At 45.5% G+C, this 18859-nt stretch overlaps 1 protein-coding gene across 3 annotated transcripts in view; it reads right to left on the bottom strand.

Annotated features, from left to right (window-relative positions):
- Positions 1 to 18859, bottom strand: part of TNRC6C (trinucleotide repeat containing adaptor 6C) — an 85617-nt gene that overhangs the window by 19518 nt on the left and 47240 nt on the right. For 2 of the 3 annotated variants that reach the window (XM_019644371.1, XM_019644369.1), the window contains 10 exons: positions 16885 to 17100; positions 14963 to 15129; positions 11554 to 11634; positions 10165 to 10222; positions 8436 to 8578; positions 6771 to 6944; positions 5075 to 5221; positions 2720 to 2839; positions 987 to 1070; positions 504 to 735 (listed from right to left, as the gene is read on the bottom strand). In XM_019644371.1, the coding sequence (XP_019499916.1) occupies positions 504 to 735; positions 987 to 1070; positions 2720 to 2839; positions 5075 to 5221; positions 6771 to 6944; positions 8436 to 8578; positions 10165 to 10222; positions 11554 to 11634; positions 14963 to 15129; positions 16885 to 17100 (1422 nt within the window). The remainder of the gene's footprint in view (positions 1 to 503; positions 736 to 986; positions 1071 to 2719; positions 2840 to 5074; positions 5222 to 6770; positions 6945 to 8435; positions 8579 to 10164; positions 10223 to 11553; positions 11635 to 14962; positions 15130 to 16884; positions 17101 to 18859) is intronic. The other variant, XM_019644370.1, reaches the window with a different exon arrangement.

The following is an 18859-nucleotide window of genomic DNA, read 5'->3' as shown; positions in this document are numbered from 1 at the left end:
AGTCTTGCTGTTACACCAGCTGAGCCATCCTGCCACCTGTTGGCAGCTCAGTGGCAGCTCAGCTTGGGCACCGTGTCATGGCCCATGTGGGAATCAAACCGGCAGCCCTGTTGCTCAGAGCTCGCATTCTTAAGCTAACTCTTAACTGAGCCACTCAGCCGGCCCATGTTCTATGGCTTTTTAAAGTGCCTGCTTCATAAAAATGTGGATACCTTTACTTGCAAAACTGCTCTAAACTCTCCCGTGCAGCTTAGGCTGGAGGACAGTGGCCGCTAGAGTCAGGAGTAAGCCAAGAATGGAACAGGTTGCAGATTCAACACGGACCAGGAGACGACTGGCGAGCTTCCGCCAGGCTGCTTTGAAAGACTTTATATTGGAAGTATTTACAGCACAGCCCTTGCTCGGAGAAGACAGCTGCCATTGCCCCCTCATTAAGGAGCCCCAAGGCAGGCGCTGTGATTGTGTCGGCAAAGCAGGCGCGGGCCCAGGCCACGGAGACTCACCGAGAGGGTACGGAGCAAAGGTGTTGGGTGAAGACTGCTGTTCTTTGGTCTGCAGGTCAGGGAGGCCTGGCGCCTGGGGGTGCGGGGGGAAGCTCTCCATGGCCGACTTGCCTGCAGAGGGGTGCAGAGACAGGTGTGGCGGGGGCGGCGGTGGCTTCACGAGCAGGGCCTGGGCCAGCTGGCGCTGGTGCTGCTGGATCTGCTGCTGCAGGTTAGTGATTGTGCGTGCAACCTGGCGGTGGAGACGCATACGTTAGCAGCTCGCGAGTGATGCCCAGCGCGCGTCTGTCTCCATTATTGTGATGCCCGGGACACTGCTGGCCGGGCCAACTTCCTCCCAAGCCCAGTGAGCCCAAGCCTTTTCGACGTGGAGGCTCAGAGAGAAAACTCCTAACAATACAGCAGCTCATCAGTTAGTGCCCCTGAGATCAGACAAGACGATAGCTGATGATGCAGCTAAACACCCATCTGGATGCCACCTACTTGCTGCTCCTGTTGTCTCATGGGTCCGGAAACATTACGCTGGGCCTGTAACATCTGCTGCTGGATTTGTAAACGTTGGTATGCCTGTTGACAGAAAGAAAATAATGGAAATATTAGGAGAAAGCCGTCCACAAATGGTTCAACTTCAATAAATTAGTTAAAAAAGTAAAAAGAGAAAATGGCCAGGATTCTTGGTCCCCTTATCACACGGTGGTTTGAACATATTGTGACTTAACTTTAGGATGCACTGAAACTTTATTTTACCAATTTTTCTGGGGAAAAAAGTACACTTTTTTTGTACCTTTTTTCCTGGGAAAAACCTCCAGTACACGAGTTTTTAAATCAGAATACAGTGAACACAATTCGGCACTTCTGTGGCATCTTTCACACTACAGGGGTCAATAAAGCTGCTGTGTAAATAAAGATCCTAGACCGGGTATGATGACCAGCTACGCGCCATGTCAGAATACAGCTGTGTTCTCAGCATTACCGTGGGGTAGAAAGCACTTTCCTCTGTAATCAGAGTGTACACGATACGCTCTGTGGAGGTCAGGGTCTCCTCCTGTTGCTGTCAGCTATACAAGCATCTGTACTGCACCCCGGGAGCCCCTCCCCACGGCCCAGGTCCCAGGTGGCCCTGTCTCCTCATGGGGAAGGGCACAGCTGGAGTCCAGGCTCAGCCCGCCCCCACGACCGCAGCTCTGTGCTCCATTCACGCTACCACTTGTCTCCAGGACCCTTTCCTCCTCCATGCTACCCAGCTACTGACTGGGAGACCAGACACGCCAGCTGGTTAGGCAGGCGTCCAACGAGGAGGAAAGCGTCAGGCCCCTCCTGTAAGGAATGATTTGACGACAACGGCTCTGTCTACTGAAGGCCTTTTTTCCCTTCCTTTATGATTCCTGGTCATTTTCTAGGAGATAAAGTTGTTGGACAAGACTTCTACATAAATCAGGTGACAACGTAGTAAAGAACTAACACACGTGGTCTTTTAGGGTGTGTAAATTCAGCATGTACCTAGCACACAATGACGCTGCATTTTATGGTGAAAGACTGCTGAAAACTCAAAATTCAAGTATGTCAAATTATAAAACTTTCAAGAATTATTAGGTTACATCAGCCTTTTTCAACAGGGATTCTGAGAGAGAACTAAGTCTTAATTTCTGAGGCATCTACTGTATGTAATAAAGTAACTTCTCTTTTATGCTTCTATAATATCTGTATGCCGTCCTTGGAAGAATTTAAAAAATAGTCACCGGGGCTGGCCGAGTGGCTCAGTTGGTTAAGAGCTCGCTCAAGAGTTTGAGCTCTGAGCAACAGCGGTTCGAGTTTCGGCCCGAGCTGAGCAGCCGCTGAACTGCCAACAGGTGGCAGGATGGCTCAGCTAAAAAAAAAGTCACCGAAATCATTTCTGTGTTCTGTGGCTGAGACGAGAAACTGGCTGAGAAAGGCTGGCTGAGAGCTCAAGCTAAGACATCCCTAATGTGACATCTGGGCCACTCCATGAACATGGAAAAGCCAAAGAATTGACGAAGCTTAGTAAAAAACGCTTAAATGGCAAACTTCCTAATTCTCTGAACAGTTTAAAAACTTCCTAGAAGTCTCAGTGACATTCCCTACAGGAAGAAAAGTGTTCGGTTCACTACTGCATCGGTCAGCATGTACTGCTGGCGCCTGTGCGTGCGTGTTAGCGTTCTCCTTTGTTCTGGGATGTGCACACATCTCCCACTTACCAGCTGCAGCTGATAGAGCTGGTTCAACATCGTCATATGCTGAGGGTTAATTGGCGAGGTTAATAGTGCAGGGTTGAGACCAATGTTTTTTGCTGCAAACTGCAAAAGCTGTGCTTGAACCTGTTTAACACAAAATACACCATTAGGCACTGAATCACTATTAAAATATTTACTCGTCTGTGCAGTTTCTAGGTTCAAAACTGATTAATTAATGGCAATTATATTTGTCTCATGAGTGAATTTCAAAAGCCATTAAAATTTTGTACAGTTTTTACTGTTAGTTAACATGCTTTTGTGAAGAATAAGGAAGGACTCTTGGAGACGGGGAAGAAGGGAGGGAGGGAGGGGAAAGGAAGAAGAAAGATCACTTCCTCCAAATGTTTTGTGAATTAACTTTCTAGTTATGAATTTACTTAGTTATGAATGAACTTTCCAATTTCTTTTCTGGGAGTGACTCTGGGTGCCTCCTATGAGTAACTGATTTCACCTCTGTCAAAGGAAAGTTATTTTCACTTGGTTCGAGCCTTATCGAAGGAGGCAGGTGATGCCTCTTGGTAGATGGCAGCACACCAGCCCACAACAGGGTCTCGGCCCAGGGTGGGCAGTAACCCTTCTCAAGTTTACACACTCGGGAAGTGGTCCCCCTGCTCAGGGCGCAGACACTCCTCTTGGTGGGCACACCTGCCCCAGCCTCCCTGGGGCAAATGCACTTGCGTGGCTCTGCCAGCCCCGACCTTGACTGTCAATCTGCCTCCCTGTTCACCTGGAATTCACTGCTCTGAACCAATTAGGGGCTGGCTATTTCAATGTTGTCCATGTGTCCATTTATCACAGCATTTATGCAGGATGACTTGAGGTAGAACATGGATGAGCATTTTTCACTTTAACAGTTGTCTAATGTGTATTAGAAAAATCTTGATTTTCCTTTTAATGGTAGATATGTAGTTTCCTTGAAGAATAAATTTACTTAAACTAAGAAGGCAAGTCAACTGAAAGGAAACGTGTGATAGTGCAGTAAAGTGGGCGGCACACAGACGACTGACATTTGGGACACACTGGTCTGCTGGTCTGTTTGCTGAGCGTTTGAAGACTGCCGCCTGTCCGCATCCCCTGGGGCCCGTCTCTCCTTCTGCCCCTTAGGCTGGAGCGGTTGTGTCATGCAGTTTCGGTTTGAATGGAAATGGGTTTGGGTTTGAACTGTCCACCTGGCAGAAAGTGGCCGCCCAGACTCTGCCTTCCATCCTGCTGCTGGGACGCAACCGTGGAGAGCAGCTCCCACTTGCCTGCTTTCCCCAGTCTCCGAGACAGCAAACAGCTGTCCTGTCTGTGCTGCTGTATTTTGGGGTCTCTCTGTTACAGCCGTTTACCCTGTATCCTAACTAATGACTTTCACTGTTATTTTACCCAGGTTTCAACCATTTAACTCAGTGCACAAATCTGGGTTCAAACAATTATAGTGAGTGATACTGACTTCCAGCTAACTTTATAATTCATCATTATACTAGATAGCTGCATATTCTACTCAGGGGTAAGGAGGTAACACTGTTCTGCTGACACCTAAACAACGTGGGGGTTGGGGCACCAACCATCCTCGCAGTCAAAATCCAAGTGTAACTTAAGTCGGCCCTCCGCATACGAATTCCCAACCGTGGATTGAAAGTACAGTGGACCCTTGAACAACGCGGGTTTGAACTGCACGCAATTCAAACCCACGCTGTTCAAGGGAAAACTCAGTCCAAAGTCTAAAATTATGGAATGTTCTAAAGTAAACCATATTAATATGAAAATGTGGTATTATGCTTTAAAGCTGCTATGTAAAACAATATCCTTTTCCTTAATTCTATTTGATCTTTCTAATAAAGAATCTATGGGCAAATATGATCTAACACTAAATAGTAAACTAAACTAAAAAGTCTATAATATGCCCACTATTATATAGCATCACACTTCTTTTCTCACTAAAGCGCTATTTAATCTTTGCTTCTCAGGGGTTTCCTCTCTGACCTAAGCAGTACCGTTCCTCTCCCACCAGTCTAGGACAACTCACTGCATTCATTGGAACCATCCTGTCAAGGCCAGGACAAAAACCACGTCTGTGTAGTGTGCTGGGTGCACCTCTTCCCCTGGCCACCCACAGCTGGCCGGCCGGGTGACGTGCTCCCAGGAGCAATGCTGAGAACGCCTCCCGGGTCACTGGGCCAGGAGAATCAGATGGCAGACCAGAACCGGAAGGCCTGCTCTTAGGAGTGGGTTAGTTTGCTCTCACTTTACAACAGTGACGTCACGGAGGCATGAGACGCCACAGAAAGCGCGCCTGTGTGGCCTGGCTCAGTAGCGCCCGGACGCGGGTCTGACCTGAGGGGATAGAAACTGAGGCACTTGAGCACGGAGACTGGGCTGGGAGGAGTTCAGAGGCTGCACGGGCGGCTGCGGCGGCTGTTGTAGGGTCCTGGCTTGTGCTGGTCCGCTACTGCCAAACACACCCAGATTGCCACTCGGTATCTGCAGAAACACGAGCGGGGACAGAGTTGTCACAGAGCCGGGAGCTACAGGAACCTCGGAAGGGGTGAAACGCCTTGTTGTGCTAAACAGGTATACAACATGGTTTCCATCGGCCCACGAAGCTTGTCTATGTTTCACATCATAGAAGCCACACCACAGCACCAGTTTTAATGTGTCTCGAAACAAAGCTATCACATGCAAAGAAACTACTGGGCCGTTGGGAAAGTCATGACGCATTTTTGCATTGAAAAACATAGAAAAATATGTCATGACTTTCCCGACAACCCAATATAATAGTACAGTGCTACAAACAATAGCAATATGTATAGCTATTTGGATAATATACATTCCTAAAAGGATATCTGTGATGCGTTAAGAGTCATAACGTGTGGGGATTACTAACCTGAGAGAATAGCCACGTTTTCAAACAGGAAATACAACTATTGTTTCAACAATAAAACCTGAAACTAAATAAGCTGACAAATACAAGCAGCTACCTGGGCTGCATGTGGTACTTCCTGCTCTCCTGGGACGCGGTACCGGACAGGCATCAGGCAGAACCCTGCCGTGTGGGCTCAGTTCCAGGACCCCACCCACATGTTCCAGATGGCAGAACATGTGACGTGCAGACGTCCCACACTGAACTACCAGCTCCGTTAGAGATGTAAGATCGCCGGGCTCATGAGGGCTGGGATGCTGGCGACAGTGAAAGAGGCACAGCATCTACTTCAAAAGAAGTCTCAAAGGTTTGTGGGCATCAGCCTCTTCCATAAGAAAAATCTAAGAGAAGGGATGTTCTATAGGCGGGAAAAGCCTGATTTACTTGCATATCATTTCATTGTACAGAATCTGGGGGAGAGAAGTGACATGGAGCAGAAATCAATCAAACCCCTTAGGTCCTCCCTCCAGTGACGTCTGACAGTGACTTTCACTTCCCCAAGAGTGTCAAAGGCAGGGGAAAACGCTCACGTGACTCTCTGAGGATCACTGAGAACTTTATAGGAGATGTCACCTCTATTTCTGGGAAAAAGGGTAGGATGTGGTGTTTTCTTACAGATCAACATAGTTAAGATTGCAATTTATGAATGGGTCTGGCAATGGAAAGCTACTCTGCAAGATGTATCATTTACACGAGCAGTAGTTAGCACCACGGTGCTGAACTCAGACACGTTTTAGTTATGTGTAAAAATAAATACAATTTTGAAGCATTTCCTGTAAGATGGTTAAAACTCAAGAACTGGATTCAACTCTTGACACCAGTAATTCACTCGAAGGGAAATTGTTACCGCACTTCAACAACCTTTACACAGCCAATCACGTTTTAGTGTTACGTGCTGCTGAAGGAACACGAGTCGGTCATATTTTAGTGTTACGTGCTGCTGAAGGAACACAAGTCGGTCACATTTTAGTGTTATGTGCTGCTGAAGGGAGCACGAGTCGGTCATATTTTAAAACACAGACATTAATTAAAATAAGAAAGAGTACATCTCAAACACGCTTCAAAGGCAGGTGACACACAGAGCACCCCGCTCTCTCCCAACAGCCTTACCTGTCGAGAAGAATTCAAGTTTTGCATGCCCAGCCCTGAGGCAATCCCACCCAGGGCCTGATTAGGGAGTGCACTGTTTGAAAGGGGGGGCTTCAGGCTTGGTGAAGGCAAAAATGGTGAAGTCGTGGGCTCTTCCACGAGGCCGCCACCCTGATTGGAGAAAGAAAGGGTGAGCTGTGTGCAGTGTCCACCCGCACACAGAGCACAAAGCAGTTTCCCAAGACATGTAAGGGATATGGATGGAGAAAGAATTAAAAGATCAAAAAAGCGGATAATAACAGAATGGAGAACATGGGCAAAAGGAAAGGGGGAAAAAGAAAAAAGAGAAACAGGATTAAGATGCTGTTTTCATTTTAACAATTATTTTACAAACACATACATTAGCTTATAACATTCTCATCCACTATTGACCCTCCCCCTAAGGGTGGGGGTCAGGAGAAAGAGGCAGAAACTCAGCAAAAGTCTGATTTGGAAAACACTTTCTAACCACTTTTAAATAAACAGGTTCCTTTTGCGACATTATTGCCAAGGCTCTAGGTCTACATCGGGTGGAATTCTGCTCACATGCAACTGTTCTTCACCTACTAACACAGCAGCTTCATATGGTTTAACCCAATAAGTGGGTAAGTTATAAAACAGACAGAATCCTGTTAATTTTTTTTTTTTACATTTATTGAGGTCACACTATGTGCCAGGCCCTTTGCAAACTTATCGTGTCTAACTTTACAAGCCTGTCGTATTATTGCACACTTTAAAGATAAGGAAATCAGTCAGGCTCCCACATTTAAATCCCAGCATCACTGGGCACTCTGGACCCTGGCCACACGGGGGCAGGGCTGGGATGGGTGCCCCACACCAGCTTTCTGCAGTGGAGCGAAGGACCCTGTTTCTTTGAGAACAGAGATGGAACCCCATCTCTTCTCCTGTGACACCTTCCCCCTTTTTCTTTAACGTGTCCTTTCTGGCTTCAATTTTATTTTCAAGGTTCAATATTTTTATTGACTTTGTGTGATGCTGTCTTCTCCCCCTTGAAGTCACACCCATGGGGTGTGAGGGACATTTCTACAGGATGATACTAAAAGGACTGAACTGGTGACTGGACTTGTTAAACATCCAAGGGGAAGGTTCCCCATAGACACCAGCAAGCCCTCTGAAGTGGCCTAGACAAGCAAGGGCCAGCCAGAACCGGTGCCCGAGCCCAGCCACCTCTGGTCCCTTTTTCTGAGATTCAACATGTAACACATCATTCCCAACGGGAAGAACTGTGCATGTAAAATTACACAGTAACAGAAATTTGATGCCCCTTGTCTATTGGACAAATTGAAGGAGACAACCCAGCCCAGTTCCCCCAATGAAATGAAAATCAGTTTTCAATTTCAGTATTTTTTATTCCTCATGACATCATATAAAACATAACACTACCTCTTTTGAGTTAAACATTTATATATATTGGGTTGTTGGAAAAGTCATGACGTATTTTTTCTATGTTTTTCGTTGCAAAAATGCGTCATGAGTTTTCTGACAATGCAACACTTGAAAAAATGGATAAAAGTCACTTAAGTATTGCAGTCCAGCAAGTTTTTAATCTGGCTTCCATTAAGGACACAGTTAAAATGAAAAACACCTCTTGTCAAACTAATGGCCACAAACCACCTGAATTCCTACCTTGTCAAGAAAAGTGGGGCGGTCCACGGAAGACTCTTTGGAGATTGGTGGGCGGCAGCCAAGGGGTTTGGTGACCATTCCATTGTAGTCGGTCACTCCCAGTCCACGCTTGTCCATGTCCACCTTCTTTTCCAGCAGAGCGCCTGGAGCACAACAAACAGAAGCCTCACTGAAGAGAGAGCACCTGAGGGGACCAACTGATACTGAACTGCAAGACGAGCGGATTTGAGACTCTCAACCCCCAGGGAAACAGGGAGGCCCCTGGTTTGATTCTGGCCGAGGCTCGACAGTCTGCGGCCCTCCTCTAGGACCTCGGCCCTGGGTCCCTTCACTCATGTGCTCCACTCAGCCGCACCGACCTCAGGGGCTGCACTGGCCTCTCCCCTGGGACTCCTCCCCCTTCTTCACACAGGCGTCAGTCAGTGGTCACTTCCTCCGAGGGGCTGTCCCTGATGATCCTGTCTAAAACAGCTCCTCTGTCCCTCCTACAGCCATCAGTGTCCATTTGCTGGGTCCCTACTAGTTGCAAGGACTCTTCTATATGTAGTGTCATGTTTTTTGTGCTTTTTGTTGGTGACTTCGGTGTTTAAAATGGTCCCAGCATAGTGCTGAAGTGCTGTCAAGTGTCCCTGAGCAGGGAGGCTGTGATGTGCCCCGGGAGAAAGCGTGGCAGGTAAGTATGGTCAGGCGCCAATCATAGTGCTGTTGGCCACGAGTTCAATGCTAAGGAGACAACAGTAGTGCGTTCCATCCAGAAAAAGGGAAAGTCACCACTCTGTATGTGAGGCCGTTAGGAAAGCGCTAAAGTGACACCTATGGTGTGTGGTGAGCTATGAAAAAGATGGGAAAGTGGCTAAATTTGTCTATTCACAAGATGACTGATTAAAAAAAAAAGCACAGCCAATAGCATTGGTGTGAGTCTAAAAGCCAAAGAAATTTCTAGTCCCATCACCTAGAGTCAGGGAAACGGTCAGCCCTTCTCAGCTCATGTTTTATTATAAATAAAAAAATATGGCATACGATTATTTGTGAGAAATGTATGTTAAATAAGGCATCTTTAAAAAGAAACACACAGAAAACAAGGTTATGTATTGGCTGGTTGACAAAAATGCTCTGTGCAGAGGCTCGCAGGGACCCAGCCCTGTAATTCTCCCGAGAACGGCTCAGTGTGCACAGTCATCGCACGGAACCCAAGTTCCACCAGTGACCAGAATCAGCTAATGTTTTACATGTAAACGTGTAACATAATTATTGTTTGCAGGGTAGCGCCAGAATGGGGGTTGCTCGTCCCTTGTGGTCCCTACAGAGTAAGTGCTCGGCCAGCACGGCGATGCCTCTGCTGGCCCCTGAGCCAGCCCGTCGTGGGGCCAGGAACGAGGACCTGCTCAGTCAGGACAGCAAGGCCTGGTACGTGGCCCCTGCCTCTCTCCACAAGTGACACTATTAGCTCCCCTCAAAACAGAGGGAAACCAATTTATCCATTTACGGAAGCTCTGGAAAAAAATGAAAAAAGCAAACAAGCTTCAATGTGTGCCTGGCCCTTCGTCCCCGAGACTCGCGGCGTGGTTAGCGCACACAGCATGGTTACCCCTGGGCTAAGCCTGGTCCTGTCTACACAGCATGTGCCCAACCATTGACCCACAATTACAATGAAATGCTTCTGGAAATCAAAAGTCCACAAACTGGTACTTTTAAAAAAAGCATACTTTAAGTACATCATTTTACTTACTCATGGCCTGATCGAGACTCATATTATTACTCTTCAAGGCCTCTTCAGCTGGCTCTCTCTGTTCAGGAAAAGAGTTTTCATTAGAATTGCATGCTAACAAAAGGAAAAGCTTATAGAGTTCCGTCACTATCAACTTAGGGAAGTGGTCATCATTAACCTATTATTAGGTTTTGGAACTGGAAATACTTTCTTTCCTTCACTGTTGAGGCTAGCGATTAGTGTCTTCTAAATAAAAAATACCTGTTGTAAGAAAATGTATGACTTCATTTTTGGACTAAAGGATGTGGATTTAACACTTCAGACAAATGCAGCGCCAGCAGACTCCTGGGATTGTATCTGGGCAGCGCTGAACAGCAATGGTTCAGCAAGGCTGAACCCCCCGCCAGGACCGCAGAACCACCAACGAGGACACACGCAGACACTGAGGCAAGACAGACCCTGGGGCTAACGGGCCACCTCCCACGTGGCCCCTCATGCCAGCAACTGTGGGAACGCAGAGCGCACAGGCTCACTGTCTGCTTCACGGAGTCTGGGCTCTGTCTGCTGTCCACTACTTTTCACCAGGAAATGTAACAGCAAAACAAAATAAGTGGGTTCACTTGGGGAATTATCCCTGTGATTGGAATGGACTGACTTCAGTGGAAGGTACAAACCCACTGAGCGGGCCCCATGGTTCCTCCCAGGCTCCGTGCCCTGCCCAGCGTCGGAGGGCCTGTGCCTGCCGTGAAGTAGGTGGTTCCCTCCTCTAGGCCAGGCCATCCTGGACTCACTCTTTAGGGACACCCACAATGATCAACAGATAAATCACCCGCTTGAATAAAGACTGGGAAAGAAGGCGTTTGGAGGGAACACAAGGCAGATGCTGGCATGCTGCTTGCTAGTGGAAGCCCTGCCGTTCAGTCTTGGGGACTGAACAGACTGGGTACATTTGCAGAGGGACACCCTACGATTCCGAATTCTCCCTGCACATGACCAGAAACGCAGGGACTCAACCGGTTTGGTTAGGAGTCGTTCTCTGGACACGAAACCTTTACTTTAGGCCAAGTTTTCTCTTGTGATCTTTGTCAATCTGCATAAACTAATAAAAACACTCACTTTTAATTACAAATGAAAAAATATAAAACTGTAGAAACCAATGAAAATGAAAAACCCCACAGCACTTTTGATTCTGGCAGAAAACTCTCACTCCTTTCTCGAGAGAAATGATGTGGCTCTTTGCTGTAGTTCAAAGCCTCGATCCCTAAACGAGGGCCCAGGGGAAGGGGAATTTACGTATCAGGCTATGACAACAATCCAGCCCTTCCCTCGAAAGTCTTCCTTCCTTGTCCCACATGACAACCGCGGGCAGGGCACAGGGGGGAAAAGGCTAAAGCCAGAGGCGCCAGTCACCGGGAAGCCCATGTCCGTGAGTTGTTTGATGAGCCGGTTCATGATCCAGGCCTCGTCCTGCTTGCCAGGCGTCTTCATGCCCTAGAAGGGGTGTGAGCGAGGGAGAGCCCATGAGCACGTTTCCAGGCATTTCTTCTAGAAATAGGAAGTGCCTACAACTCACAGGGGTTTTAATTCAAGTCACAGAATCTTTTTGTTCAATAGCGCTGTACTCCGGCCAGTCCCTGACAGTATTTCGTGGCTAGTCCTGTGGGGTGCTTCAGGGGGGACTTTAAAAAGCCAGATAATTACTTCTCTTCCTCAGAGAATGAACTGAGTTCGTCACAAATATGTACCACTTCCATGATCAAATAATCATAATAAATGCTCCCTTGAGCCTAGCCCTATGCTAATACTGTGTGAAGTTTACTAAAAATCACATGTTTTTTGCCCTTTTGCCTAAAAGATGACAAAATGCAGGGGGTTCCTTCCAATAGAATAAAAAGGCAACAAGAAGAAAGGAACAGGAAACTCTTACTTTGGTTAACTATTCATTGCTTACAGCCCTTAGGCTAACGTGTCAGCGAGGGAAAGAGGTCACCTACAAAGAAGATGGGGGGTGGGGGCAGAAGGCCTCAGCCAGGGGCCAGGGAGCGGCCCCCCTTCCTCAGTCATTTCCCTCTTATTCTAAAATTAGACTCCAGTGGTGCATTAATACAACACAAAAAAGTCCTCCTCTAAAGATTCTACACAGTGCTGTTCAAAATCGAGCCTGCCTTGACTACAGAACAGGGCAGATAGGGAGATAGTAAAGCAACAGGCTCTTGTCCTAATAGGAAGCTGCTCATTTGGAGGCTGATTTAATCATTTCTGTGTGGTGAGGGCCAGATCTGTCCAGATTCTACACTATTCTAATGTACCAATTTGGTCTTTCTGGCCCCGTCATTAACTGGATTAGCAGCCTTCTGCTAAGATGGTCAAAGCCTCCTTTTGGATGTCCACAGTCCCGTCTGCTCCTTAGGAAGAGAGAGCCCTGATTTCAGTTTCTGGCTTCTGCTTACTGCTAACTGAATGCTTTCTTAAATTTTTTTGAACAGGTACTACATTCATGATGTGAAAGTAGAAAAAAGGTGTACATGAAAGAATCTTCTTCCCACCCCACCTGCCCAGTGCTCAGTCCTTCTCCTCTCAAAGAGGAGGCCACTTTGAGCAGCTTCTTACTGATCATTCCAGAGAATTTTTAATTCAGTAGACGCCATCATGAGTGCATGTGCGTGCACTCACACATTTTCTCTTCCCCTCCCCCAAAAGTGGTGGTGTGCTCTGCACGCTTTTCTGGACCTTGCCCTTTCATTTAACAATTACTTTGGTGATCTTTTCATATATTCACACATATATATGTGTGTACGTATCTCTATCTCTATCTATCTATCTGTGTGTGTGTATGTGTGTGTGTGTGGGTGGACTGGACCAATGCTTATGTTGCCCCCACCACTGCCCCAGCCTTCCTGCATAGATTTTGAAGACACACACACACAATTTCCTTCAAAAAAATCTGCTAAGCTTTCCGTAATATGGATGTGGCATAATTTAACTCGTTACCCCATTAAAGCACATTTATTTTCATTTTTTCACTACAAAAATGCTAAAACAGAAAACTGTGTGCCAGTGCCATTTGCTAGACCCGTGACCAGTGGAAATGCTGTGCCAGTCTGACGCGTCTGTAATTTTGGTCGACAACGCCAAGCGGCCCTCCGTTGGGTTATACTAATTTATATTCTTACCAGCATGCAGGAGAGTGCTGGCTTTCTCATGGCTTTGTAAACAGACCATGTGCATTAAACTTCTGGTTTCCTGCTGGTCTGAGAGATTTAAAATGGCATCTCTTAGGGTTGTTTTAAATCTAGCTCTTTCCACAAGTCAGGTTGATATCCTTCCATATGTTTAAGAGCTATTTGTATTCCTTTTCTGTGGGTCATCTAGTCACATTCTTTGCTCATTTTTCTATTGGGCTACTGGGTGACTTTAAAAAAATTAATTTCTAGGATACATTATATATATATATATATATGTGTGTGTGTGTGTGTGTATATATATGTATATATATAATATATATGATCAGCCCTCTCATGATATGAGTTACAAAAATTTTTTTCCAGTTGCTTATTTGTCTTTTGACTTTGACTAGGGTATTTTCTGTCATGCACAGCTTTTATGTTTATCTATTACAGTTTGTCTTTTATTTTATGGCTTTTAGATTTTCATCATAGTTAGGCCTCTCCCACTCCAAGGTTGTTTTAAGAATTCTTTCACATTTTTATTTTTCACATTTAAATTTGCAATCTACTTGGAATTTCTCCTGGTGCAGACATGAGCTGTGACAGGTGGATCTCACCTGTTTGTCCAGATGGCTGCCCATTTGTTTAGACGACTTAATGGTCTTCCCCAGGAGCTCTCAGACTTTTGGGTCTCAGGACCCCATTACTTTCTTAAAAACTAAGGATTCCAGGGCTGGCCGAGTGGCTCGTTGGTTGAGAGTTGGCTTGGGAGTACAAGCTCTAAGCAGCACGGCCCCGGTTCGGATCCCACATGCGGGCCAGTGACGGTGCGCCCTCTACAGCTAAGATGGTGAAAAACAGCTTGGCCTGGAGCTGGGCTGCCGTGAGTCGCCGATGACGGCATAGGCTGCAGTGGACTGCCGTGAGCTACCATGAGTGGCCGGCAGATGGCATGAGCTGCCGTGAGCAGCCGTCCAATAGCCGGTGACCGATCTGCCTCAGCCGGGAAGAGTGCAATGATAATACCAACATGGGCCAGTGAAGCGACATTATCCACTAGACTGAAGAACAAAAGGGCAGCACCTTGTCTGTTCCCCTTCCCCAACACTGTTCCCCCCACCAATTCCCCAATAAAATCTTTAAAAAAACAAAAATAAAAAAAACCTCTAAGGAGTCTAAAGAACTTATGTTTACATGGGTTGTATCTATCGATATTTACTATACTAGAAATTATAACTGAGAAATTTAGAAAATATGTATTAATTAAAAAAATAACAAACCCATTATATGTTAGCATAAATTACATTTTCTAATGGAAAATAATTATATTTTCTAAAACAAGAGTCGAGTGAGTGCGCATGGGGAGGGTGGCACTGCTGTGCATGTCTGCTAATCTTCTGGCTGACTGACCAGCTGCACACAGGCGGCTGGATTCTCACGCCTGTCTCTGCACTGGCTTTGCTGTCAGAGCAATTCTGTGCAGTCTCTAGAAAACTCCACCCTACGCTTAGGAAAGACCCCGAAAGGGTCTGAGGGGCTTGCACTCCAAGGATCTCGGGCCTGCCTCCCATCGTTGATTAGAGACACCACCACCAAGCCGAGTGGCCTAAGCAGCAGCACTGATCTGAATCTTGCTTTAGTGTCACGCACACCTTTTGGAGTCCTTTCTTGGGGGCATTGCCCCAGGAGCTGCAGGAGGAGGCGCTTTCTTGGGAAGCAGCACTGTTCCACATGGCCCCTTCTTCGTCTTCCCACTGACTGGGACCGAGGCTCATGTCGTCCCCACCACTGCCCCAGCCTTCTTGCATAGATTTTGAAGCTAGAAAGAGAGTGAACATGAACTGATCAAATTCACCATTCCTGAAGCCGACAGTGCTGCCTACAATGTCATTGAGGGGCAGGTGGGACAAAAGGGGTGTATTATAATCTAGCTTTTCACTGCTTCCTTTCCTCTAGACCTAAGAACTGAATTTATCAGATACATAATATGCGTATACGTATTTTTTTCTTCAAATGCCAGCCATTTGGAGTCTGTGCTGTTCCAAACTCCCTCAACCGACTACAGATCCCTCTGAATAATGAACATTCTAAAAATCAATCCTGGGGGATAGAGGAGAAGGTGGTAATCTCTACATGGTATGAAATGGCCGGTAAAATGCAGAGTCCTGAAAACATCACTGTCCTCCATGTGGTTTTCAGTCACCTGCCGCAGTACGTTGTGTGGACCGGTGCTCCTCCAGCGTGACCATATGCGAGTCACCTGGGGACCATGCGGAATGCACCAGGTCTGTGGCTGAACCCGACGGCCTGTTTCTGACCAGCTCCCAGGAGACACTCCCAGAATAACTGGATGGAAACAGCTGAGGCCTCAGGCAGATGGAACTACAAGCTGAGTACTGACTTTTGATTTCAGGATACTATTTTTTTCTCTTTTCTTAAAATACAAAATAATTTTTGGTGTAAAATTTATCTGTAAAATTTTCACTTCCTGGGGGAAACTGAAGGCTGCCAAAGATTAGGTGATAGCACAGTTAGCTGGAGACTGTAAGACAATGAAGATATGATGCTTACAAAGTGGACAGGCATATAATTGGGCCTCCAAGGACAAATCATGAAAACAAATATACTGCCACCAAATGGCATGTGAATGTATAAATACCCAGAGACTGCCTTATCCTTTAGATTTGTAACAAGAAGTGCTATGAATGGAATAACTAACAAAGCAGGATGGCAGATATGTGGCACATACTATCCAGTGTTAGCAAAGGAACAAAACACAAAACCGGTCAAGTTGCATTTTGAGATATAAGACACTTAATGACATCCAGAGAAAATGTGAAGCTTCTGCAGCCGAGTAAACAGTCAATTTTAACACCAGACTTAAATCATCAATTGTATACTCAAGCCAGTGGCAAAAGTATCACATTGCAAAACACCCACACACAACAGAGTTCCCCTAGGTAAGTGTGAGCTGACATGTTTAAGAATGTGTATTTTATACGTGTTCTTATTACACTTTCAGATAATGGGAGGAAAATGCAACACAATTTTTCTTTCCTTTTTTTCAAAAAAGAAAAACAAAAACAAAAACGCATGAACCTGGAGTGTCCAGAGCAGACTTTTGTTTCAAAGACAAGGCAAGAAATGTCAGACTGCCCAGCAGCAACATGTGCTTCAAAACCTAATCTCAACCAGGAAAAGCAGCCCGCCATGTCCTCCTCACTCAGGGACAGAGCAAGTTGAAACTGTTTCAAATGGCAGCGAGAAAACGCTGAGGAAGTGTGGATGCTGAGAGTCATATCAAGCAGACAGGTTACCACATTCTGCTTCTTTTATTTACTTAATGTTTTAAAAAGGAAAGCTGGGCTTTGTTATAGCTCCCTTGTGCTCATGTATCAGGCACGGCAAATACTTCGGTACAGTCTTGGTTTAATGTTAGTCTTAAAGTGTAAATAAATTAGGAAAGTGTCCTAAAAAGTAATTCTTAAAATACAGCGAAAAGTATCCCTCTAACTAAAATACTCTGACCCACTTCTAAACTGCCACAGTAGGGCAGGCAGGATGCTGGGCTTACCTGGTTTGCACAGGGCCGGGGAGGCAGTGGGCGCGCCGGCTCTTCCAAACGTCACGGCCGGCTCTGTGGGCTGGTCTCCCCACCCGCCGCTACTGCTGGGCGGCTTGCCCCAAGCTGCGGTGCCGTTGTCGACCAGGGTGGAAGGGGAGGATGGTTCTCCCCAAGAGTTTTCAGCCTTTGAATGAACATTAGGCATTTCTCCCCAGCCGGATGACACTGAAAAGGATACCGAGAGAGAGAGAGAAAACAATAACAGTGAAACTGAGAAAGTTAAAACAGTCATTTCAAATCCAAAATCATTTCTAGATAATCTATCTTTGGGATGGCTTTTCGTAGAAAGTGATATGGAGACATTAATCAGATTTGTTTAGCTTCTTAAAGTTGCAATTTTCTCACTCCTGACCCCCATCCACTCAAAACTGCTATTAAACATCAATTCACAGTATTTGCAACATAATAGGGTTTAAAATAATAGTTTAAACTATTGGTTAAGGAGGAGTTTTACTAGTATTATATGTATACGTAATGATGTAAAAGAAAATCTGTGTTACATTATTTTCTTATAAGAAAAATTTACAAGTTGCAAATATATACTGAAAAATTATTCTTATTTTTTGACCAGCCATCAAAGACACAGATCTGGGGAAAGAAATGAGAAGACAGCAGATTAAACAAGCACAGATAAAGCAGTCCTACAGAAAGCCGGCAGTTCCCAGTTACCCCGTGGGCTGAGGAAGAACTGAGGCGTTTGTCTTAAAATATGGGAACCGAGTGGAGGACTGTAGGTCAGGGTTGTTTCAAAGGGACACAGATGACAAGGGTTCTCGGGGAATTCTTCCTTGGTTCCTCGGCCCAGTCCTGGTGCCATAGCATCCTGATCAGGGATGGGTGCCTCCTGAATCCGGAAGGCTACGGCATTACCATCTACAGGTGCAGAAGAGGCCCTGGGCCAGGCAACAATAGGTCTCCCCAGTCTTTACACTCAGTCAGGAAAACATTTTATGTTACATGTGTAAACTTCATTTTTCCAAATCAATGCAAATTCTGATCATTTTGTTTCTGCCCATAAGCTCCCTCGACACTGCTGATGGTCACACTGACAGCTCATATCAGCTGTAATTTTCATATAGACACAGTTTCTCAGAGACAGAAATGTGGATGTTTTAAATACTAACTGAAGAACAGAAGGTATAAAGTGTAAATAGTTAGCCACAGTTTTTAAATTATCTGGTCGCGACATGGATATTACTATCTCAATTAAAAAACTTATTAATTTTCTGACTAAAAATAGCATGGAGTCAGTTCCCTTGATGCTCTTTATTCTAATAAAATGCAATAATATTGATTAATGACAAAAGGACACACAACCTATGAATCATTTAAAATTACAACCTCTATGCTAAGCAATATATTATGTAAATTATTACCAACAACAGGGAAGTTAGCCCTAATCAGTTATTGTCGACAATTGCTAATTATATTACCTATATTACACACAAAACAGTAAGGTAACGTATATTGGGAGAAGCAGTCTTACAAATTGCAGGGACCAAATTAAATCAGGAAAATTAACACAGCTGACAGAAATTATGGATGTTTTGGGAAGATAAAATAATTTAGGTGTTCCTAGTGACCAATAAACTGTAAAAATAATGATTTATTACAGCTAATTAAATAACAAATTCACCTAAAACTGGTTTGTCATCCTCATACTTCCATCTCTTTGAAAGGCAAGACTACAAATTATTTAAGTCCAAACTAAGACTAAATATCAAGACTATGGTAATTATAGTCAATTTATTATTATTTTTTTAATTTGGGAATTGGGGGATGGGAACAGTGCTGGGGAATTGGGGGAAGGGGGACAAGTTGCTGTCCTTTTGTTCTTCAGTCTAGTTGTGGAGGATGTTGCTTCACTGGCCCAAGTTGGCACCATCATTGCGCTCTTCCCGGGCGAGGCAGATCAGTCGCCGGC

This window comes from Hipposideros armiger, unplaced genomic scaffold, assembly GCF_001890085.2.
Source record: "Hipposideros armiger isolate ML-2016 unplaced genomic scaffold, ASM189008v1 scaffold_87, whole genome shotgun sequence".
NCBI classification, from domain to species: domain Eukaryota; kingdom Metazoa; phylum Chordata; class Mammalia; order Chiroptera; family Hipposideridae; genus Hipposideros; species Hipposideros armiger.
This window is presented reverse-complemented; position numbering and strand designations above follow the sequence as displayed.